Genomic DNA, 24,170 nt, shown 5'->3' with positions numbered 1-24,170 from the left:
GCCACGTCTACATGCAGAGTTTTCCAGCCTGCATGCAGCTGACAAGCTGGAGAAGTTGGGCTGCTAGTCTCAGTCCTGTTTCTTTTTCCATGGTGGGCTGACTTGCTGCCTAGCCCCAGGTATTGCTCAGCCTGTGGCCACCCTCTGGTCTGTGTCTTATGCTGCTCTCTGCAGCTATAAGATGATAAACGTGTGAGATACTGCTCAGAGCATCACTAGCTTTTGTCAGCTCTGTTGATAAATGCCCTTCTCCCCACCCTGCCTTTTTAGTGTTTTAGTGCACTGTCTTTGTTTAGGCCCCCTCGTTGCCAAATACAGACAGACAGAATATTTAAGCCCGATTAACCATTTATGGTGAAAACACTCTCCTGGCATTCTGATGAGCATTTCCTGAGAGGAGTTTGCATGCTGTGAAAGCATCATTGCACTACAGTGAGAAAAAAAAAAAAAAAAAAAACAACAAACAAACAAACACAAAACATTGTGCCTCTTGGCCAAGGGAGATGCCCAGTCCTGGTAACATGGGACTTCCTGCAGCATCCCTGGACACAGCTTGGTTTCCCTTTGCTGCCATCAGGAGCTGGCACCTGGGGACAAGCCTCACTGCAAAGCCATCAGTGCTTGTGCTGCTGTATTAATGTCCTGCATGTCCTCAGTTCTCAAAGGGACACATGTTCTTGTAGGACCACACATTGCTTAAGCATGGTACAAAATGGATGTGCAAAGAGATTTCCTCACTTCCTTCTGGCAAAAGTGTCATCAGTTCCGCTGCTTCCCATGCTACCTCCTAAACTGCTTCTTTTGGGTCAATTTACAGCATTCAGCATGGCTAGCTCTGGACTCAGTAAGGGTCTGTAAGTGTAGGGCTTTGTGAAGCTCAGCCTGGTTTCCAACGTCATTTCCACCCCCTAAGTGTCCCCAATGAGTCACCGCATTTCCCTCTGTGAGCACAGGTAATCACAAACCTTTGTTCAGCCCTGCTCACAGCACACCTGCAGTGCCCTCTGCCCGTGCTGAGCAGTGCCCTGGCCGTGCTGCAGGAGTGGGTGAGGGCAGGATAATGACAGCAGGGTCATTCCCACTGCACTGCACCAGCCTGGCACAGCACAGGGTGGCACAGGAGTCAGGGACCCCCAAAAACCCTCCTTGCAAAAGCAGGCTCTGCTTTTGGGCCATGCCCACTGCCACGTCCAAACCCAGAGACAAAAATAAGCCAGCAAAGGCAGCGTTGAGGGGAAGGAAGGAAGACAGTGAGGCTTAGTAAAAAATAAAAAAAAAAAATTAAAAAAAATATTGGCCCCAAAATATGGATTTTATTCCACTGCTTTTTCTTTTTAAAAATCAACCACAAGGCGATTGCCAGATTCCTCAGACCATTTGTTAGCCAACATTTTTGTGAAGTATTTTGAAAGAAAACCATGTGTTCAGCAGCTCATGTGTGAAGAATCTTGAAAAGTGTTCTGAAATAGGAATATGTGTATTTGCAAGTCACAGAGAGGACAATGTAACAGCTGGGGTTTCTTAGCAGGAGACAGCAAGAGGTAAGCAACCACTGCCTGAAATTTAATTGTACATTTTATAAATTAGAAATGGGCTTGAACACATGTGTATGGCTGGAACTCCCACATGGGAAGATATTCTAGGGTAAAACTTCTCTTTATATTGGTAAATTTTACTACAATGTCCCTACAGACATTCTACTACAATGTCCCTACTACATTAAATGCAGTCCTGGTCAGGGTATGAAGGAAGCTCATAAGGTGGCAAAAGAGTTTTTTGACCATGAACTCAGAATACCCCTAAAACAAAACAAACCTCTTCTAGAGAATTACAACAAAGAGATGACAAAAGAAAAAAAGGTACCAAAAAAAAAGAAAAAAAAGGAATCCTAGGTTTCTTTTTTTGGGTTGTTACTTTTTACAGAGCTCTGGGGATTGTGAACATGGGAAGTCTACATGGAAGAACAGTAGGCTGGATCCCAAAATTCAGTTTCCCATGTTGTGGCTGCCTTTTCACTTGAAGCTTCCCAGTTTTGAAATTTAGCTCTTGCAAAAACTATCAGCTGCCACGTGCATTCCTTGTGCTGTGCTCAGGGTTTGGAGGGTGCAATGGGTGCCCATGCAGTGCAGGGATTTTCACTGACATTAAAGCACAGGGGAAGCTGGCTCAGCTTTCCAGGAGCTTAGAGTGAGGAACAGGAGGAAATGTGGATTTTGCCCTCTGGCCCTCTTGTTGGAGGGTTCCAGTTAGATCCAGCAGCGTATTTAGTGGGATGATTTAAGAAGAATGATATTATTCTGCTCTGCTGGAGCCTAAAAGTATCCCTAAAAGCCAGAGCCAGAAGACTGAAGATTAACACTTGGAGTGCCAGTATGTTTTAGTGTTTAACCAAATTAAGGGCTGTGCATGTAGATGTCTTTAGTCAGCATTTGATTCCTCCATGAGGACAGGAACCCCACAAGCTGAAAGAATTGTCCATAGGCTTGGCTTCCTCACCCAGGGTTTTGCCAACTCAGCGGGTCTTTTTGCTTCTGGTAGCATTTGAAGACAAATAATTATTAGCTGAAAAATCATGCTGGCACTTCAGTGAAAGGCTGCGGTTTGGAGCTCTCAGACCAGTCAGTGACTGAAAAACTTCACTCCAGTTGTGGGGGGAAAGGGAAATGTGCTGAAATGGCATCTTTTTATGTGAAGTTTTGCTTGTCTCTGGTGAAACAAGTCCATAAAGTCTGATGCCTATGGCCCCACACAGCAGAAGGTTAGAATACAAATGAGGAAGGGTCTCAATGGGCTTTCCTCATTCTTCACAACCTGGAAGTCCAAGGGATTGGGTCTTGTTGGTCCAGAGAAAATCATCCAGAAGAAAAAGGTCAAGAAAATACTCCCCTGATTCAGAATGTTTCACCCAATGTGGAGTGCAAATGATGCTCCCAAGAAGGAGATGGAGGTCCCAGTCCTGGCTGAGAGGCACAGACCCTTTGTGGCTGAGCAGGTGATCTGGTGTCTCCTGGACCCACTGTCTGCTTTGCATCACAAGTTAATTTGCTTAAACAAAACCTAGCCTACAGTCTTGGACTGGTGTTATTTCCACGTCCATTTACTTTTACACATCATATTATGGAGACAGAGATATCCAAATTTCCTGAGCTCTTCTTCCACGAGAGTGTTGGACAAATTGAAGGTTCCAGCAGATCAACAAGTCCTCCAGGAAACTCCTGGTCTCTAGTAAAATCGGTTTTTTTTAAGGCTACAGCAATACCTGCCCCTTCTGCTGCAGGGAGGCTTTCATTCAATTATTGTAGTTAATTATTTTAATTACTTAATTGCTCATTGTAAGTCAGTGGCTGGCTACGTGATGTTCAATACTAGCATTTAACTTAAAATGTGAGAGAACTGGTTTCCCCAACTCATCCTATTCTTTTCTTCTAGGACTCACCCTATAATTGCTCCAATGTTTTCCTTTGATGTTTGAGCTATCAGATCAGTAGTTCCAACTTCCCAGCAGACTCCGAAAAGCAAATTTAATTTGTACCTGGATTTTTTTTCACCCAATCTCTAGGAGATAATTATCTAGTTAGTCTCTGATATCCTCTTTGGATAATTGCACTTACAAGGAGGCCTACAAAGAAAGGGTGAGGGGCACAACAGGGGATCCTGTTGGGTATCCTGAAAATGCCTTGCCCTTCTCTCTGACCTTTTCTGCTCTGTAGAACAAAAACAGGTGAGTATAGAAATATCATAGAATATATTACTAAACCTCTTACTCACAGCTTCAGGTAAACTACAGTTTGTTCAGGGTCTGGGTGACAGCATCCTCTCTGTTCACCAGCTGCTTCTCCTTGGTAGATGTTTTAAGCACAAAAATGACCTTGTTTAATGGATATTCTTGCTCATCTTCCATATAGGCAGCCATGGAGAGAAATGCACAGACTGCACTGTTTTAAGAAATGGTAGCATTGTTTCTGGTGTTGTCTCAGCTTGAGATGGCGAATTTCAAAAGCATTCCCTTCTCACCACTGACACTGCATGTTCACTTTTACATTGCCTTCTGAGCAAAACCAGGGCCAAACTATTTTTCTTTCATTTCTTCCATGTTTCTCTTTCCAATTTCCATGATCTAGTACAAAAATTTTTTTTCAAAGGCATTGGGAGAATCATAGAGTCATAAAATGGTCAGGGTTGGAAAGATGATCTAGCTCAAGCCTCCCCCTACCAGGGGCAGCAATGACAAGAATACTTCTCTTGCTCTTAGTTGCACAAAAAGAAAATTATTCTGACTAAATATAGTGTATATCTGGCAATGGAGAAGAAGTCTTAGGAAGAAAATGGTGGAACAAACTCAAACTTTGCATTGCAGCTGTGTGACTCCCCTTGCTTTCTCCAGCCAGCAGTTTACATTTTCCAGATGCAAGACCTGGTTTACATTGTCCATTTCGTTGTAATTGGTTTATTACAAAGAAAAGAAAAGGATCTAAAAGTTAGACCTTGGGTCCTGTTAGTAGCAAAAAATAGAAACTGTTGTGACAGTAGAATTGGGGGAATTTTTGCAACTTCTGGGCAATATTAAGTGCAGCATGAATCCTCTTTAGAAGAATTGCTAATTCTGCATTATCCTCAAGAAGTGAGTTAATAACACAGCTCTGACCGGGTTTCCTATTCTTGGCACCGCCAGGCATTTTCTCCCCGTCTTTGTTTTACAGCTGCAGCTCTTGAAGGCGAGCGCTGCCTCCCCTCTGCATTCCTCGACTATCGCCTATCGCTGTCCTTTGTCAGCTCGGGCAATAATAGCAGTGCTCTCGTCTCCTTGTCAGCTGATAAGCGCTTGAGCTGCATCGCGAAGCAGCGCTGACTTTTTGGATGACTGCTCAGCCAAGCAAATAATAAATAGCTCGTGTTGTCTAAGCCCTGAGTGTCAGGGTACCTGGCAGGCAGCTCCGTGCTGTCCTAGCGTGATGCAGGCTCTGCAGCTGCCTCAAGAGGCGTGCAGTGATTTGCTAACCCCATCTAGCTCTGAACAAAGTGGAATTAGACACATTTATAGCATATAAAAGGCTATGGGGAAAAAAAAAAAAAAACACAAACAAATACCAAGTGTTGTGTAATAGACGGATTTTTTTTTTTTTTAATGGAGTTCTCACCTCCTAAATCGTGTTTGTGGCTTACGTGCCTTATCTTAGAAACACCCACCAACCAATTTGCCAGCACTTCCAGAGGCAATGTCATTGCCAAATTTACCATTTAGACCTTTTTGAATACCTCTGAGATTCAGATTTTCTGTGAGGATCAGAATAAGCAACACTTTCTCCAACCTGACAGATATATTTGAGTTTTTTCAATATCAGCTTGGTGAGGTGATTCTACATCTAGGAGAGAGGGTTACTGCCTCAGCAGCCCAACAGGCTGAAGGGCAATTTGGTGTTTATGATCATCACGTGTTTAAAACATTGAAACACAATTTTGGGGAAAAACAACCTGTCTATGTCTCGGTTGTATTTGATGTTTGTTTCTCCAACATTACCTACAAGTACACACCCTTTCTCTACATGTTATATACAAAAATATATATGTATATGTATGGAGAGATATGTAACATATATATTATAATCAGAGATTTGTCTTTACTGCATATATAATATGTACAACCATATTATATGTGATGCCTGTAAAAGGAAACTCTGTTCCAGACTTATTTCCCAGCTGGAAATTTGTGGCAATGACTTTGCACATGTGTGCCTGCTCCCCCCTCCTCCAAGGCCAGGGAAGCACACAGCAGGTCTCCTGCATCTCAGAGGAGATCTTGGACACGCCAAGTTTTATTCCACATGGCTGAAGACAGCTGAAGGCTCATTATCCACTGCTAAACATTCAGTTTGAGCTCTTGTGAGTGCTTCCCTCCCTCCTCTGCAGTGTTCTTTCCACTTCATGGAGCCTGACAAATGAAGGAAAAGCCTTTCCTTACGTGTTCAGCTGGAGCCCACTGGAATCAACGTGAACTTCTGCTGCCACTGCTGTTGAAGAAGCCCAAAGGGCCTCTTGAGTTGCAATCACCCCTCAGGATGCCTCGTTTCTCTATGCTCTCTATCTTCTAGGAACTCCAAGTGTGACTAATAAGCAATACTCAGCCAAGTTCAGCTCCTCTATTCTTCCTCTAGGCTTGTGACTCCCATTTTGTTCTGTAAAGTCTCAAAGTATTTGCTAGCATCATGGAAACAGGGATTATCTTCATCTTGCAGTGAACAAAGAAATCTAAAAAGAATCCATGACATTTAGAATGGCAATCCAGAGTGAAAAATTCATTCTCTCGAAGAACTGCAAAACTGGAGTAAAGGCTCATCAGCCATCTGAGGAATGATTTCACTGCTCACAGTGATACAGCCTAGAGTAAAGATGACAATCTCCTTGCTCCAAAGCACACACAGATTCACCATCCAAGGTCAGAAAGGATTTTTTCCATCACTTAGGCACATTACAGAGCATGTCAGCTTTTAGATGACGTACCAGACCTTGGCCACTGAGTCACTAGACAGCCACAGGGAGTGTAACACCCATCTGTTCTCCTGTGCCTGGGGACATTGAGCAGCTGGGCCTCAGCTCCAAGAAAACAATACCCAACCAAATACACCCCAGTCAGAAGATGATCACAGATCTTGGGGAGCCTCTGCTCTGCTATTTCCACAGCCAGTATGTTTATCATCTTTGAATCTTTCCTTGCTAAGACTGTCATCCACAAGAAGAGCATGGAGTCATCACTTTTAAAGCTTTACATTTCCCCTGCATGTGAAAGGAACACTGTCTCACACGAGGATCTGACCAGCCATCATTTAATCCAGTCTGCGTGGATGTGTTCCCATTTCCTTCCTCAGTCTTCCCCCTTGTTTCTGAGTTGAATGTGTCTGAAATCATTCCATTCTGAATGACTCTTCTTTTGATTCCAAAGCTCTCTCCACCAAGATGGAGTCCACAGCTGGAAAAGATGTACCAGCTTCTTCCATTCTCAGCACAAGCAGAAGAGCACATAGTGGGGACAGGTCTGGAGAAAATGCCACTGCACTCCAGTATCCCTCACCAAGCAATAAGCACCCATAGCCAGGTCTGAGATCCTCAAAGAGAAAAAGTTGAGGGGCTCTGAACCACCTTTGAACCCACTTTTTTTCTTCTCTGCACTTTCTTCATCTTCACTGAGAAGATATTTCTTCATGCAGAACTTCATCTAAATTATGGTTAGGAAGAAACTATTAGTGAGAATGGACCCAGGAACGCTGCTTAGGACATAGAGATCTATTTGAGGATGTTTCTGACTTATGGAAGAATTCCACATTCCTTCTCATAGACCTTTATCTGGTGGAGACACAGACACAAGTTTACATGTTTGATGCATCAGGCAGAGGATGCAGCAGACAAGGAAGAATTACCACAGCCAGTGCTGTGTGTTGGATACATCCTGCTGAGCTTTGTTCTGATATCTTCAGAGTGGTGTTCAACCACCAGAAAACCAATGTCCTCCTTGTAGGGTGGGTTGGGTCTCTTGCCTTCATTCTTCCAGCAGCGGCAGTGGCAGTTATGTTATAAAACACAACCCTCCCAAGGGTTGTGATATTGCCTCCTACACAAGCAAAGAAACAAGTTCTCCTGTTGGTGGAGTTGCCTCCCAGAGCCCTAATGGAAGCCCTTGATTTCTTGCAGACACTGATGTGTGCCACCCAAGCCCCTGTGTGAATGGAGCCACCTGCGTCGATGGCATCGACTCTTTCAAATGCTTTTGCCTTCCCAGCTACGGAGGGGACCTGTGTGAGATCGGTACGGCCTCCCTGGCTTCAGCTAATCCCACTAACTGCTGCTCCTCCTTGTTCCCTCTCTGCCCCCCAAAAACAGCTGATCCCATCAGTGCTGCCCTCATCTCAGTGAGCTAACCTCTAACAGCAGCTTAAAACACACCAGGGAAAAGCTTTGAGCCTTTTGAGTGTCTAATTTGTTAAGTTTGCTCCTCACAGCATCATGATTCCTCTAAGATTCCTAAGCAGGAGTTTCTGGTGTCTTCTTCATCTTTTTCTTTTTCAAGTGTCTCTGGTGAAGCTCCACACAGATCAGAACAATGTTGATCATGGAAATTGCTGTCTCTTTGGGTCAAAGGTGATTCTGTTCTTCTGTAACAATAGGGAACTTTCTGAGCACATCTTCACCCCAGGCAAACTTTCTCTGCTAGACTGGAACTTCGTGGAGGGATGCTTCAACTGAGCCATGAAAAATGATTGTGTTTCTCTTGGGGAAGATGCAGCTGAGAGAGGCATCATTCACTCCAGGAATCTCCACTGATTTGACAGAGCATGACATTTTTGTCATCTCCACAACGTGGCTTCCTTTGGCAAAATCAGCAGGGAATGTGTCTTTGAAAAAACAGGAAGCAACCTATATTTCCATCAAAATTATTGCACTAATACTTCTTTTTGTTTCTACAAGGAAAGAAAAATAATTTTTTTCCTTAAAGCTAATGAAAGTCCAAACTTTTACCAGCTTAGCTGAGAGGAAGCTCTCCTGCCTTGCTCAAACAAAAGAGAAATAAAGCTGCAGTATCTTCTTCACCTTGCCATGAGTAATGATAACAGATGTTGGATTTTCTCTTTCCCTTTCTCCACATCTCTTCCTGCTTCCAATATGAACATATGGAGTAGACCATGAGGAGAAGGCTCAGGATTATTGGACCTTCTGGGCAGGAATTGTGCTGCCTTAAAATCAGTTTTCCAATGCAACCTCATCAACTCTTTATTTACTCACCCATGATACCTGTTGTTGAAGATCCTTGTAATCCAGCCAGAGACTCTCCACCCTGTCACTGCTTATGATCTTGTTTCATCCAAGCCAGACTAAATTTCTTCTTTTCTCGGATTTATGGGCTCTGGTGCCTGGGAGATGCAAGAGGAAGCCAGTGCCCCAAAACTTGTTGGAAATGTAAATCTTCATATTCCCTTGAGACTGACCATCCTTGCTGCTGGTGTCCAAGAACAATGGGACACTGTAGGTGAAAAATGCAAACAGACCATGAAAGTGTCCTCACCAGGGAACAAGATTTTCATCATTCTTTTCCGAGAAAATTTCTGTCATATTTATCTGTAAGAAAAAATTAAGTAAGAAAGCATGGCCTTTCTCCTAGAAAATGGCCTGCTGAGATTCTTTATCATGTGCTGTCCCATCCCCAATTTGTCATGACAAGGGATGCCATTAAAGATAATGGGAAAAAGTCTTAATCTCAAAAGACAGAGCAAGTTCCCCGTTACCTTTCTGCAAGAGATCTGCCTGCAAAACCAAAAAATCCCCTGAGCTTCACCTGCTTCTAGATAACCCATCTGATCTGTTGAAGAAGGCAAGAAATGCTTTTAATATCTCAAATAACTACCAACTACCCCAACACCTATGGAGTGCCTGCAATCTCCAGCTGGAAGAAAGGTGGATTAGGAGGAATTAGAGTTACTGAAAGTGACAAGTGCTTTGACCTACCAAGTTTAACAAAGAAGAAAGAAACTGAGCACAGGAAACCTTACTGAAAAGGGAGGGAGGCATGAGGGCTCCTGGAAGCCCACCACTCTCAGAGCAGCAAGGGCCTGAGAAAGGATGGTAGATCAGGCATCTGAAAGGCTGAGATTAAACGCATTTCATTTTCTGTTTCCTTTAGCCACATGTAGCAGACAGATGTGTGGTGTTGCATTGTGTGGGAACTGCTGAAGATCTTTTCTGGTGGCTTTTCGATTTGTTTCTACTTTCCCCCATCTGTGGTTTTATTTTTCTTAATGAGTGTGTTCAGTTTCTCAATATTTCTCAGATGGTAAAAGATCTTCTGAAAAGCTGAGAAATGTTTGTACTTCTTTAGCAGCTTACAAGCCTTTTCATTAGGATTTAGTTCTCTCTCCCCACTGTGGTAAATTTCTGTCCCCATTTGTTTTCACCCATCTTGGTCAGTTTGTTTCTCCTCCAGAGCTCCAGAATCACACCAAGTGATGGAACCACCTCTGGTGGTCCCGTCTTTCATTTTCAAGACATATGCATTGATTCTGGACATCTGGGTATGGGGTTGGAGGGTTTTTTCCAAAGCAAGAAAACTCTGCAGGCCAGCACAAGTGGAAAGAGAAGTGTTCTTGCTTGGTCAGTTCCTCAAAAACGGACTTCAGGAACATTAGACAGGGATTGAATTTCTCAGGAATCAGTCTGCATCATTCAAGCTTTCCAGTAGCACTGGTTGTGTCACTGCAGACACAGGGCCTTGGACGCCTTCTGACAACTTTCCCAGGGAATTCCTACAGGCAAAGGGGTCAGGGTGTGTTTTTTAGTGAAAATGACCGTGTGTTGTCCCATGCCATGGGAGCACGAGCTGCTAAGAGGTGAGTTGAAAGCTTTCAGACACATGCACCAACTCCTCTTCATCCCTCCTCTGTGTGTTTCAGACTTGGAAAACTGTGAGGAAGGGTGGACCAAGTTCCAGGGCCACTGCTACAGGCACTTTGAAGAGAGGGAGACCTGGATGGATGCAGAGACCAGGTGCCGACAACATCAAGCCCACCTGAGCAGCATCATCACCCCGGAGGAGCAAGAATTTGTGAACAGTGAGTGCTGAGGGCAGCCTAAGACTGGGCACGAGTCCAAGCACTGGACTCTGACTCTTCTGTGTGTAAAATGGTGTAAAAATCACCATGAATCCTGGCAAAGCCTCATCCTTGTATGGGTGCACCCATGCTCATGGCAGTTGAGTGGGGAGGGAGCTGGGCAAACATGATGTAAGGAAAAAGGGCATCAGGGAATATTGACTGGGAGGCAGCTGAATGAGCCAGAGGCTCCAGGGCCAGGCACAGCTGAGATGGCAAAGAAATGCTTCCAGCAATGTTAAGGACAACCACAACTCTTTTCTCTTCCTCCTGCTCTTCCAGGTCATGCACAGGACTACCAGTGGATCGGGCTCAGTGACAGAGCTGTGGAGAATGACTTCCGCTGGTCTGACGGGCACTCCCTGGTGAGCCTGGAGCCCACAGCACGAGCAGGCACCAGCTTTTTGGGGTGGTGGGAAGGGCCCCATGGCCTCCATGGGTTGGGCATTGAGTGGAGGCAACCCTAAACTTTGTAGGGCTCATGGTTTTTCCAAGCCTCTAGAAAAGCTGTTTTTCTGTTGACATCACAACAGAAATAACTGGTGCAGGGGCAGTGCTGACAACCCGTGGGATCTGCTGGAGAGGTGTGGGAGTGGTGGAGTGAGGATGAGGGAGGGAGTAAAAGGCACCAGGGCCCAACCTTAGCTGAAGGACTGTCCTCTCTTGGCAGCAATATGAGAACTGGAGGCCCAACCAACCCGATAACTTCTTTTCGGCGGGCGAGGACTGCGTTGTGATGATCTGGCACGAGAAAGGCGAATGGAACGACGTTCCCTGCAACTATCACCTCCCTTTCACCTGCAAGAAAGGAACAGGTCAGCACCCTGTGCCATACTGGCAAGGATGGGGGATTCAGTTGGTGGCTGTGGGTCTGGAGCAGAGAGCCCAGTGCCCAGGAATGTGGGTTTTGTTACTGCAAAGGGTGAGCAAAGAGATAGAAGGAATTAGAAACAGAAGTTAGCCAAGGGTCTAGGAGAAAGTTTCTCAAGGACTTGAAACTGAATAGGACAAGCCATTAAGATTCAACACCCCCAGGCAGAGTCATACCCTGGCTGCAGCATCACTCCCACAAACACCAGCTCTGTGCCCTCCCACAGACACAGGCAGCTGTTGCGATGCCCTCCTCCAGGAGGCATGAGAGGAGCACTGAGGGAAACCCCTACTTAATATCAAATCACAGAATTTCCATATCTCCCTGCCCATAAGCCTAGTGGACAGAGGCAATCTCAGAAGGAGTTCAGGTTTTATTTGTGGAAGAGTGACAAGGCTTTGCCCTCTCAGCCTGCCCTGGGTGTGAGCTGCCTGCTCAGCAAGGCTGGTGCTCTGTCTCTCACTCTCCAGTCTCTGCTTGTGTCTGGACAGGCTGTTTGGGTCCAATCCAGCTAGCTATGGACCCTAGCCCACACAATCTTACACAGACAAAAGCAAAAGGTGAGAAGCGCTCTTCTCCACATGGGGACAAATGTCCTCTGTTTATTGACTTGAGATGGAAAAACCCACATGGGAAGAGACCTCATGGCTCATGGCAGGAGACTTTTATCCCAGGGGAATGGGGGGCCAATGGGATACCAGTAAGGAGGGGCAAGGGGAGGGAGTGACAAGGGAATAGATGACCAGGGAGTAATGGGGACAGGGGTGGGTAAGGGAAAAGCCATGCGATAGGAGAGGTGGAAGAACAAACCATGTGGTATAACATAAACTATTCAGCGCAATATAAAGACTACTCGGTGCAAATCTCTAATAACAGAGTGCAAAACAACAAACAAAATAAACAATTTAGTGCAATACATCACCTGCCCACCTCCCACAGTGGCCTGTGGGGACCCCCCTGCCGTGGAGAACGCCAGGACCTTCGGCAGGAAGAAGGAGCGCTACGAGATCAACGCCATGGTGCGGTACCAGTGCGAGCCAGGCTTCATCCAGAGGCACGTGCCCACCATCCGCTGCCAGCCCGACGGGCACTGGGAGCAGCCACGGATATCCTGCCTAAACCGTACGTCTGGGCTGGGGCTGGTGCCTCCCTGCAGCTGGAAGGAGCTGGGAATGTGGGGCATTATCGTGGGGCAGGATAGCTCTGAGCCAGGCAGAAGGGGACACAGTGGTTCTCTTAACTTTTTGGGAGTTTCCCCTGGGATGGGGACATGGGAGGTGATATCTTCTGGGGCAGGTGGGGACCATGGAGCCTGGCTTGCAGGACTGCCCTGGAGACCCACCAAGGCAGAGTAGGGGCAGCTCCAGAGTCAGGAAAGGACAACAAGGAGCTTAGCAATGGCCCAGGCTACTCAGAGAAGGAAAAATAAATGGCTTCTGAAAGGGTGATGCAGGTTGTGCCAAAACCTTCTAAAAGGTATTGGCACAACCTGCATCAACAGAGAGAAGAGGATGGGAGAGCTATGGGATCCCCAAGCCCTTCCCTGGTGTCCCCCTGCCCTGGGAGCAGACAGGAGTCCTGCAGCAGATACAAGCCAAGGCACAGGGCTGGGTTCCTGACTCTCTTTCTGTCAGGCCTCCAGCTGATGGCAGTCAGCCTTCTTCCACTGGTGTCCCAGCCCACTCCCAGGCCTGCCTACACCCTTGTCCCATCCCTGATTGCCTGCAGCTTCCCAAGAATTTTGTTGGCCTCAGACAAATCACATCTGTCCAGTGGCTTCCTTGCCAGGTCCTGCTGGGCAAGTCCAGATAAGGCAGATTAAGCAATGGTCCCATAGCCAGGGAAAGCTGATACAGGCTTAAGGGACAAACCTCTGCCCAGGGAGGAGATGAAAGGAGGAGGGATGGAGGAGGTGTCCAAGGGTGGCTGCCTGGTGCAGACGCTGATTCCTTGGCTCTGCTGTGGGTCTGGAGAGCTGCAGGCTGTTCCCAGCACGGACTGCCAGAGATCAAGAGATGCTGGCAGTCCTGGTCTGCTCTCAGCCAGCTTTTGCTGCTTCCACCAAAACCCTCCTGCAATTATCACACCAGAGCACTCGAGCTTCCAGGGAGAGTGGCAGCAAAGATCAGGCAGAAACCTTGTCCCTGTCAGCCAAGCCGGGCTGTTTCCCCTGCTGTGCCCTGAGCACATCCCATACCAATGCATATTGGGGTTGGGGATTTAGGGATTGATAGGGCAGAGATGGGGACGAGCTGCGCTCCTGGCCGGGCACAGGGAAGGATGGGACGAGCAGCCGTGGAGATGATGCTCCTGCCCAGGCTCTCTCGGAGCCACAGGCACCTTCTCCCCTGGGTGAGGCAGAGCCGGGGCAGGGTGACAGAAGGGCCGATTGTGCTGTGCGGGCGGGCTGGCGCCCCCGTGTTTTTCCAGGCAGCCGGGGGCCGAGGCGGCCAGCGAGGGACAAGCAGCTTCTCTGTGCCGGCTTCTCCTGCCAACAAGGTGCCTTTTCTTCTCCTCCACAGCCTCCAGCTACCAGCGCAGGCTATACAAGAGGAGCCCCAGGAGCCGGTCGAAACCCAGCGGCAGCGCCGCGCACAGCACCCATTAGAGCGGGGCGAGAGGGGGAAAGCGAGAAAGAGAGATTTTTAACGGAACAGTTATATTAACAGAGTCGATTTCTTCTTCTTCTTGTTGCTTTTTTTTGTCATATAAGGAAAAAAAAATTATATTAAAGACAAACCCACCTTTGTGTATATATATAAAAAAAAATTGTTTTTCCAAACACCAAAGCAAAACGAATTAGATCTCAGCATTTTTACTAACCGTCCGGTTCCAATTATCTTCGTGCCTTTGGGGACAGGGAGGGGGGTGGGTTTGCAAAGGGCAGGGGGTTAAGTTAAATAATAAAGATGATTATTTTTTCCTGATTTTATCCACGAACAATGTAATTATTTCTGTTATTTAATCTCCAGGGTGAACAGCACCTTTTGGGGTTTATTTTATTTTTTTTTCCAGAATTCTTTTACTGCTGCAGCACGTCAGGACGGGTGGGGAGGGCCGGGGGGCTGTGGTGGAAGGAGCTGTGGGAGGAGGGAGGAGAGGGGATGCTGAGACCCAGGTGCTGAGACCCCTCTGTGCTTCCCCACTGCCCCCTCTGCAGCACAGCACTCGTCCTGGGACAACGTGCTCTTTCCAGGGGACTGTGCGGGGCACCAGCGTTCCCTGCACCTATTTATATTTTTGAACATATCCTATTTTGAAAGAATGATAAATAATAAAGAAAGCGAAATCGGAATGGGCACTTGGTCAGTGTTGGTTATTTTTTATAGGGAAGAGGGATGTCTGGTGGGCTGGGAGGAGAGGGGTCTCCCATGGCAAGGCAAAAAGGAAGGAAGGGGAACCCAAAGAGGGTGCTCCAAGCTACACAGGAATGGCTCAGCTCCAGGCAGCACCTAAGGGACCTCAGAGGTGGGAGGGGTGTCCCAAACCCTCACTGAAGAAGGACCCTGGAGTAGGATACTGCCCTCCCTGCTCAGCTCTCAGTTTGGGAGGGGGTGAACCCACATGCCTAAAACCCATCTAAAACCCATGACCAGCAGAAACACCTTGCAGCTTTCAGTCCTGCCACCCAGGGGGTTATTAACACTCACTAATGAGGGAACACGAGGCCCTTGCAGGAGCTGAGCTGAGCCAGCACTAATGAGATGATGCTCAGCCAAGGATGAGACAGCCAGGGACCCCCAAATCCTTTCTCCACAGCAGACCCTTGTGTTGGGACAGAGATGGGGACACAGCCATGTCACTCCAGGGCTTTCTCCACCATTTTATTAGAAGATGTCCAGAAAAACACATCTTTTCATAGCCAATGCTCAGAGAAGAAGGCACCAGAGTTCAAATGGAGTTCAGGCAAGGGGCACATAAAGATAAGGCACTTGTGCTCCAGCAGGGACAGGCACAATGGCATCCTTCAGCAGGACACGGATGGGGCTGGAAGAGGGGCCAGGATGCAATGGAGATTCCTGCTCTCTGCTCTGGCCAAACCCAGCCTTGCCTCTCTCCCTCATGGCCTTGCCTCATGGACTGGGAGGCAGGACCAGCCTGGAAGGGCAGGTGGGTGTCAGTGACAACCTGCCACTGCAGGGAAGGGCCACCACCCATGGGGTGGCACGGCCAAGTGGGGTGGCAGCAGTAGCCCATGGGGACCATCCCTGCACACATCCCACGACAGGGACTGTCCCACGCTGCCCAGCTGGCAGCCACCCCAAGCAGCTGTGAGTGCCAGCTGCTGAGCAACATGTGGAAAATATAAAGGAAGGAAACAAAACAAAACAAAAAGAAACAAAACAAAAAGAAATCTCTCCCCAGCCCACCTCCCCCAGTCACCCCCAGAACAGCCCTTGGAAATGCCCAGCACTGGTACTGGCAGGATGGAAACGTCCTTCATCCAAGAAGGATCCCTCCCGGCTCCTTATCTCTCTCGGTAGCAGAAGACTCCAAACCTGCCCTTTCTGGGGAAGCCGAAGCTGCGGACGCCGGGCTCGGCGGGGCCGCAGTTGGCCCGGGGTGTGACGATGGGGTAGCGCACACTGCCATCTGCCAGCCAGCCGGCATTGCAGCGGTCCAGCCCCGCCAACTTCCAGGCCGAGTAGAGCTGCCCCACCCGGGCGATCTCGGCCCCGGCATCCTGGCAGCTCTGCTTGGCCTCCTCCAGCGTCATCCCAGCCGGGCGGTCCAGGTAGAAAACCTCTCCTAGGAGGGAGAGCGGAGCGTGAGAGGGGAGCATCATCCTGAGCATCCCCATCTGGAATACATCACAGTGCAACAGAATGCCTGGAACAACCCCATCCAGGCCAAGTCCTGTGCCCTAAAAGGGAGGGATGGCCCAGGTAGAAAACCTCTCCTAGGAGGGAGAGCAGAGTGTGAGAGTGGAGCACCATGCCGAGCATCCCCATCTGGAACGCCTGGAACGACCCCACCCAGGCCCTAACAGGGAGGGACACACAGCACCTTCCGAGCACCCCAGCCCCCTCCCCGGCCCAGAACGCACCTTTGAGCGCGGAGGAGAAGCAGAAGGCATCGAAGCGGTGCAGGTGGCGGTGCCGCGGGCCGTAGCTGCGGATGCCCGGGGCGAGGTGCACGCCCCCGCAGGGCTTGCGGGGCAGGCGGATGGGGTACTGCACCGTGCCATCGGCCAGCCAGCCCGCGTTGCACCAGTCCAGCCCCTCGCTCCACGCCTGGAAGAGCTGGTTAAAGTTGGCGAGGATGGCACCCTGGTCCTGGCACACTCGCTCGGCTTCGTGGAAGTTGAGCCTGTACTGCCCGCGGGGAGGCTGGTAGGGGAACACGATGCCTGGAGGCAGACGGGACACTCAGCTGGCTCCGCGGGCAGCCCACCCAACCCGAGCCCAGCCCCAGCAGGAGCCACGGGGGTCCCTGAGCCGTGTCAGATTCAGGCTCTGGGACAGGGACCACCTCCGTGTGGCGGAGACAAGGCTCAGGCATGCAGGGATGGGGACGCTCTGGACAGGCAGGCGCCAGCAGCGAGTTGCCAGCGACATCTGGTGGCACAGGGACACACGGGCTCGGTCCTGGGGACACCAGGACCCCCTCACGGGGACAGCACCTGCATATACAGGGATGCACAGACTATTATGGGGATGCAGGGAGCACCGCTACGGTCCTGGGAACGCACAGACAGTGGTGCCAGGGAGGCATGGACCACCCCTGTGGGGATGGAGAGATCGTTGTCATGGAGATACACAGGCTTCAGGAACAGGGATACAAGGGTCAGCATTCCCATGATCCCAGGGGGCACATGGACCACCAGTATGGGCATGAATGAACCTCTGTTGGGGATGGATGAACAACAGAGCCACGGACATCACCACTTTGGACACAGTCACAAGGACTGGCAGGGACGAGTCACCCTTGGAGGCAGGGCCAGGGACCAAGGGGGTGGGGCAGGGACAAGCAAAGGGGACATTTCCACAGCTCTGAGCTCCAAAGCAATGTCAGGGCTGAGTCAGGTCCCTCATGACAAGTGAGAAAGAGAGGCTGGAGCAGTCACCAAGGATCAGCATTGGGATATCCAGAGCTGGGAGGGGAGGGGACAGTTCCACGTAATGCAGCACAATGGGAAGATGGGAGGGTAAAGGCAGGAAATGCTGCGGCCCTGGGGTCACTCCCAACTCTGACTCCAACAGCACCCTTGGTGTCCCAGCTGGGCAGGCAGCTCTGGGCTCACTCACTCCTGAGGCCAGAGCCAAACAGCCCCAAGCCACTGTCCCACCACACCAATCATTGCAGCCCCTTTCTGCCGTGATCAAGCTCCCCAAACCCCCTGCCTTGCTGGGTCCCCAAAGGAGAAGGTACCACAGGAAGGCCAGGCTCACTGGCTCGGCACAGAGGGTGATGTGGTCCCCAGCATGCCCCCACCTTGCAGCCGAAGCTCCACAACGTCGCTCTCGTCCTCCAGCCCATCGATGACCGTGCAGCGGAATTTGCCATCGTCCTTCAAGCGCACGTCGCTGATGACCAGCGCGGCCCCGTGCCAGCTCTCCTCACCAGCCTGGCTGATGTGGGCACGGCCCTTGAAGTCCCCAAAGGCCACGTAGGTCTTGCCAACGGCCACCATCACATCCTGCTCTTTGGTGTAGTCGTCCCGCACCTTGGACCACTTGATGCGGATTTTGTGCTTGGGGCCCTGGTCAGGCTCGTAGCGGTAGCGGCAGGGCAGGGTGACGTTGGCACCATTGTAGCTGTAGACAGGGTCTCTGGAGGCTTCCACCACTAGCCTGGATCCACTGAAGTAATCCACTGGGGGGAAGAAGGAAGGTGTGATGCGCATGTCAGGATCCAGGGCTGGGCATCCCCAAACCTTCCCTCCAGCCACCACCTCTTCTACCATGAGAATCCCCAAATATCCCTGAAGTGTTCCTACACGCTCCTCTGAGCCCCACATCCTACCAAGTGATGGGTCTCCACCCCACCAGAGTCAGGGGGGTACTTCAGCCTCCTGTGACAACCTGCCAGCCCCCATTGTCCCCGATATACCTTTGTCCTGCTCGTCGCTATTGTCATTCATGATGTGGTTGTAGTAGAAGCCATTGCGGAAGGGGTGGTAGGAGCCACTGGCCAGGTGCAGCAGGGTGGCCTTCAGGAGCAGTGGGAGCAGCAGCATGGCTGGGAAGCAAATCCGGGCTGCAGAGGGGGAAAGGACTGCTGTGACACCCCAAATAGCCAGGAGAAAGCCAGCACTGCCTGGCAGTGGTGCTAACCATACCAGGGGTGTGAGGAGAGGGTGGGAAGAGCCAGCAGAGCAGCTTGCCTGCCCGCAGGGGAGAGTGCAGGCAACCTGAGCCGTGCCCCCACTCCCCTCCATCCTCATCCTCCCGCCTGGCTCACACCTCCACATTCCCTGCCCATCATGGGGGTGCCCACTGGGGGGAACACCTGGCCCCAGAGCGAGTCGGGGATGGGGCAGCTGGAGGAATGGGATCCCAGGGTGTCCTTTGGGCAGGGAGTACTGGGAAAAGGTCACGCAGGGGTGCAGGGGGAGAGAAGAGGCTGAGCCCCACTGCAAAGCTGCAAGCTCGGTTTACAGAGGCAGCCGAGCGTGCAGCCCGACCGAGGAGTGGGCGAGAGAGCTCGGGCTGCCTCTGCTGCCCCGGCTCGGGACAAAGCCCTGCAGCACTCACCTTCCTGGCCAAGGACCCCCTGCTCCAACCCAGGGCTGCCCCTCTGCATCACAGACATGGCTGGCACCGACCCCACGCGACACATTTGGCCGTCAAAGCACGTCCCATCGGTGGGGAGTAGCCTGGCTACCCCACGACGCCAGAAATGTGCACTGTCCCGAGTTCTGGGGGCCAGGACGCTAAAAAGTGCCCTGCCCGGGGCTCACCCAGGGTGCTACCAGAACTGGCTGCTTGTGAGCATTCCCGGAGCCGGCAGAGGGGGCCCGGCACCCGGCAAGCCTCCGGCAGACCCCTTCCCACCCCGAGGGGGGGTCTGAAATCCGTGCCCTGCTTAGACAAGGCTCACCAGTGCCTGCAAACATACCCCGGGGCAGGGGGCTGGGGGAGAGCAGATGCTCAACCCGGAAGGTTCCCATACGGGGTGCAGCGGTGCTCTCCAGGGTCCGGGCTGTGAAACCGGCTGCTCCCACCGCAGCTTGCTCAATCCCTGACTTTCCCCTGCAGTCAGTGCCTCTGCTCACCCTGGGGTGCAGCCGCACTTGCCACCACCCGCTGGTGCCAGCAGAGCCGGTGCCCGAGGGCGCAGGGTGCGGGCACAGCCCGGGAGCTGGCACTGGCGTGGCGCTGCTGGCACCGCGGGGACACCGCGGGGACACGGCGGGGACACGTGCTGCCCACGCGACACAGGGGGGCTCGAGGCTCGGCAGCTTCACACCTCGCTGTGCAGGGCACAGCCCCGCTCCCCCTGCGCCCCAGTGCCGGGTGACCCCCCCAGAACCCAGGGATGTGCAGTGTGCCCAGCGCTCTCAGCTGTGAGCATCGTGCTGCAGCGCCCAGCACAGCGATGCCTGGCACCTACAGCAGGGATGCCCGGCTCCCTGCATGACAATGCCATCCCCCCTGCCCTTCGCGGCAAGCAGGGTGCCCATCGCCCCGGGTGCCAGCCCTCCCCAGTCCCGGCACTGGGGCCAAGCCCTACTCACGCTGGCTGCGGGCAGGCGTGCAGGCAGGCTGCAGGCAGATGCACTGTGTTTAGGGCTCTTGCAAGGCTGAGAGGAAGCAGCTCCAGGGCCTGCCTCTTAAAGGGAAACACACGCCTTTCCCAACCCCCTGCTCGCAGCCCGCAGCTGGGGTGGGTGCCCCCGGCCCCCGCCTGCCCACCATGCCTGGGTGATGTCCTCACCGTGTGTCCTCACACTGCCCACATGCTGCCCACACACCTTATCTGCGGTGTGCCAGCTGCCTGCACTGCCCCCGACTTGGAAGGGGCAGCAGTGGGGAGAAACCTGTCCTATTCAGGCTGGTGGGATCCTGTGATGTCCCATGCAAAGCCCCAGTGCCAGGGAAGAAGAGACATCCCTTGTGCCACATCCCACTGGAGGGGACTGGCCACTGTCTCCAGACAAAGGAGGTGTCCAACACACATGTGGCAGGAGCACTGCAGGCACAAGCAGCTCGGGACAGGTGGGCTGTGGCACGGAGTGATCTGTGCCCAGTGCCTGCCTGCTCTGGAATTCAGGAGAGACAGCTGAGCTGCGGGGTTCAGCCTCTTCAGGGTCTGCTTGATGCTGTGGGGACAAGGCAGAGGTACAGAAACCAGGGCAAAAACTCTGGGGTGCCGAGTTGCACCCATCTGTGGGGGCATCATCCCTAAACTTGGGTGATGCCCTCCATGCCAGCTCCCCCTGGCACACAGACACAGCTCCAGGAGGATCGAGTCCTCAGGCAGGGCAGCACGGCGGCGGCACCGCCAGGGGATGCCGGGCAGGGGATAGACAGAAGGGACAAACAGAGGAACCACGACGCGGCGTGTGCCCTGACCCATCGACCCACTCTCCCAGCCCAGCGCGCCGCTTCATCCCCCACTTTGTTGTTTTACAGCGAGGAAATGAGGCGCGGGGGCCCCGGTGCAGCTCTTGCCGCCGTGCAGGATGGCTTCAAGCCGGAAAGAAAACAACCCGTGTAAAAACAAACGGCCCGAGGCTGGCTGGGGGTGAAGGGGGCCGGGAGCCCAGCCCGGAGCGCTCGGGGTGCGATGCTGCCTGCCCGCCGCCGCCGCGCTGATAGCGAGCAGCCAGCAAGGAAACGGCGTTATCAGCCGCCAGCGCCGGCACCACAGCTGCCCCGTGGGAAGCCCCGAGCAGGGATGGCCGCACGACCCTTGGAGGCACTGCTCTTCCTTGTTCTCCTTGTGCCTGCACACCCTCATCCCTGCCAGCCCTCCCTGACCAGGGATGCTCCCTGCACGACCCGGGGTCTGGAGGCACTGCTCTTCCTTGTTCTCCTTTTCCCGGGGCCTGGAGGCACCGCTCCTCCTTGTTCTCCTTTTCCCGGTGTCTGGAGGCACCGCTCCTCCTTGTTCTCTTTTCCCGGGGTCTGGAGGCGCTGCTCTTCCTTGTTCTACTTTTGCCCGCACACCCCCAGCCCTTCCAGCCCTCCCTGACCAGGGATGGATGCGGCACCCAGGGTCTGGAGGCACTGCTCTTCCTCGTTCTCTTTTCCCGGGGTCTGGAGGCACTGCTCTCCCTTGCTCTCCTTTCCCTGCACCCCCGCAGCCCTGGCAGCGCTCCCCGAGGCGGGACGCGGCGGAGCCGGGCTGCCTGGACCCGGGAGTGTGACGGCCGGGCGCGCCGCCCGCTCGGCTGCCCGGAGCAGCCTGTCCCGCAGCCCACAATGCAGGCACAATTACACCTTCCGGCATGGGGCCATGCACTGCCTGCATCCTGGCCGAGGGTCGCTGCTGACCCCCAGCCCTGCCACTTGGCCGGAGGAGGTGGTGGGATGGTGTCCCAGCTGCATCCTGGCTGTCAGTGCCCCGCTGCAGCTGCTTGCCCAAGTTGTTCTGGCGATCCAGCAGTTGGGATGGTTCCCTGAACCTCCGGCTGTGCAGAGAACAGACAGCCCTGTTGGGACACGCTGCTCCCTGGCATGGCTGTGCCATTGTTCCAGAACCGAGGAACAAGCCCCACAGTGTCCTGCACTGCCTGCACCACAGTACCTGCCAGCAGCCATCCTCTGCCCGGCCTGAGCAGGGGAGCAGCAGCAGCAGGGAAGGGGACAGGGATGCTTTCTGGCACCTCTTCTCAGCACCAGCTCCTGCCTCACCTTAGGCCACTCTTTTCTGGACATGGGCAGTGATTTCTTCATCTCCTCCTATGGAGCAGAGGCATGAGGAAGGATCTGGCCACCAGCAGCCCTGAGGAAGAAGGGATCTCCTTCATTCCTTCCCACCTCTCATCCTCTTTTTGTTTTCTATTCCCAGAGATGTACCTGGGTGTGACCACAGGTTTCAGGGTGAGCAAAGCTGTGCAGGGTCAGGGAAGCTCTGACCTGGGAGCACATGTTTAGGGCACGTGTCTAGAGCTGGCTGAACATTTGGCTGAATGGGAGCCATAAAAGTGTCATCCCCATCTTCCCCACCTCAAAGCCAGCGCCTGACAGCTCTGCTGTGGCCTCACCAGAGATCTGTCCATGAAATGCTGCTTGCACAGGATGATTCCAGCAGGAACACTCACATTCCTGGTGGGATGGAGGAGTTTGTGATCTGTGCTGGGCTTTCCGGGTGGTGTGAGAGGACGCTCTCCCTGACAGCTGCTTCCTGAGGATCCAGCTGCCAGCAGCTGGCAGCAGCCAGCAGGGTGCCACAGCCTGCCGGCCATCCCGGCCTTCCTGCTGTCCCAGCAACCCAGCCACGTCCGGGAAGAGCATCCAGGAGATAGGGACAAGCCCCAAGGGGCTGTGCATGGCGGGGAGGGCACTCTGGCTCTCCCAGTCCCCCCATCCTGCAGCTCCAGTGGATGAAGGAAATGCCACAAGGCTGGGAAGGGGCTCAGTATCCATTAGAGGGGCTTGCCTGGGGGGTAGCAATGGGCAGGGGGAGCAGCAGCAGAGGGCTGAGGATGCATCCCCCGCCCTGGTGTGCAGCATCCTCTCCCATCACCCTTCTCATGGAGCCCCTGCCATATCCCTGGCTCTTGGCTGGACTCAAAGCGAACTGCTCTTATCTCTGCCTCAGCTTCCCGATGATAAGGGTGGCATGTCTGGAGGTGAACTGGGCAGACTGTTCCCCCTGTCCCTGTCTCTGTCTGTGGCTGCTATTTGTCACCAAGCAGCTGCAGCCACAGCCACAATGAAGTCAGCCCAGTCTTCACAAGCAGATCCCCAGCTCCTCTGATGCACACGGCTGGCACTCCCAGGGCAAGGCAAGAGCCCACCTCCCATAAGCAAGGCCAAGGAGGAGATGCCTGGCTGAGAAAGGCACTGCTGGCTACAGGGAGGTGCAGAAGACTGTCCAGAGCTGCAAGGACAGAGAGCTGTGGTAAGATATAGATGATGCTTGGCTATTCATGCCAATTTCAGGGGTTCCTGCCCAGTGTGGCAGATTCTGGACATGAGCAAAGCTCCTCTGTCCTGTTCCCCACAATGTTCCCTATATGGGATCACACCCTCGGTGCAGGCAGATCCTGCTCCAGCAGCATCCATGCCCCAGCCCTCCCCAAGAGGGCTCTGCTGGGAACATCCCCACAGGCAGCTCTTGCAAAATTCACAGCTCCCTCCAGCCCTGGGAGCGTGCCTGGGTGTAAGAGCCGATCTAGCTCCAAGCTGGGGGATTTGCTCCAGGATCAAAGCCAAAGGAGGAGACACAGGGTGTGGGTGCTGATAGAGGCTTCCCCTCCCCAGGTCCCATCCCGCCGCGCCTGGCCAGCTGCGAGCAGACTCCAGCAGCTGTGACAGGGTGGAGACGGTGGGAAAGATGCACACAAAGCCCTGAGATACCTTGTTTTTCAGGCAGGGAAGGGAGCTAGGAGGGTCTGTGAAGGCAGGAGAGGTGCAGGGCCAGCACAGCAGCTGGCACCCCCTCAGGGTGGAGGAGTGGAGGGGCTCAGAGGGAATCCTGGAGGATCACCAGACCAGGGGGGCTTTGGGAGATGGACTTTGGGGAAGCACAGATCAGACAAGCCAACACCCCCA

General features: G+C 52.5%; 2 protein-coding genes across 2 annotated transcripts in view; one reads left to right on the top strand and one right to left on the bottom strand.

Moving 5' to 3' along the window:
• Positions 1-14,251, top strand: part of ACAN (aggrecan) — a 28,208-nt gene extending 13,957 nt beyond the window's left edge. The window contains exons 12-17 of the mRNA XM_058811507.1: positions 7,684-7,797; positions 10,434-10,592; positions 10,914-10,996; positions 11,302-11,446; positions 12,442-12,624; positions 14,025-14,251. Of these exons, the coding sequence (XP_058667490.1) occupies positions 7,684-7,797; positions 10,434-10,592; positions 10,914-10,996; positions 11,302-11,446; positions 12,442-12,624; positions 14,025-14,110 (770 nt within the window). The 3' untranslated portion in view covers positions 14,111-14,251. The remainder of the gene's footprint in view (positions 1-7,683; positions 7,798-10,433; positions 10,593-10,913; positions 10,997-11,301; positions 11,447-12,441; positions 12,625-14,024) is intronic.
• A 1,127-nt stretch (positions 14,252-15,378) lies between these two features.
• HAPLN3 (hyaluronan and proteoglycan link protein 3) lies at positions 15,379-20,240 on the bottom strand. The gene is made up of 5 exons (XM_058811024.1): positions 20,183-20,240; positions 18,556-18,702; positions 17,938-18,318; positions 16,550-16,852; positions 15,379-16,251 (listed from the first exon to the last, which is right to left on the bottom strand). Exons 2-5 carry the CDS (start codon positions 18,680-18,682, stop codon positions 15,971-15,973), a joined length of 1,092 nt encoding a protein of 363 aa, XP_058667007.1. The 5' UTR covers positions 18,683-18,702; positions 20,183-20,240; the 3' UTR covers positions 15,379-15,970.
• Positions 20,241-24,170: the final 3,930 nt, after the last annotated feature.

Source organism: Ammospiza caudacuta, chromosome 10 (genome assembly GCF_027887145.1).
Source record: "Ammospiza caudacuta isolate bAmmCau1 chromosome 10, bAmmCau1.pri, whole genome shotgun sequence".
In the NCBI taxonomy this organism is placed as follows: domain Eukaryota; kingdom Metazoa; phylum Chordata; class Aves; order Passeriformes; family Passerellidae; genus Ammospiza; species Ammospiza caudacuta.
Note: the sequence above shows the minus strand (reverse complement) of the source record. Positions and strands in the feature narration are given on the sequence as shown.

Bases quoted from the DNA above. Each gene is read 5' to 3' on its own strand.
- HAPLN3 (XM_058811024.1), bottom strand. From the start codon at position 18,682: ATGCTGCTGCTCCCACTGCTCCTGAAGGCCACCCTGCTGCACCTGGCC. The intron at 18,319-18,555 runs GTATATCGGGGA...TCTTCCCCCCAG, and splicing joins TAGCGACGAGCAGGACAAAG to TGGATTACTTCAGTGGATCC. The intron at 16,853-17,937 runs GTGGGGGCATGC...GTCTGCCTCCAG, and splicing joins TGTGGAGCTTCGGCTGCAAG to GCATCGTGTTCCCCTACCAG.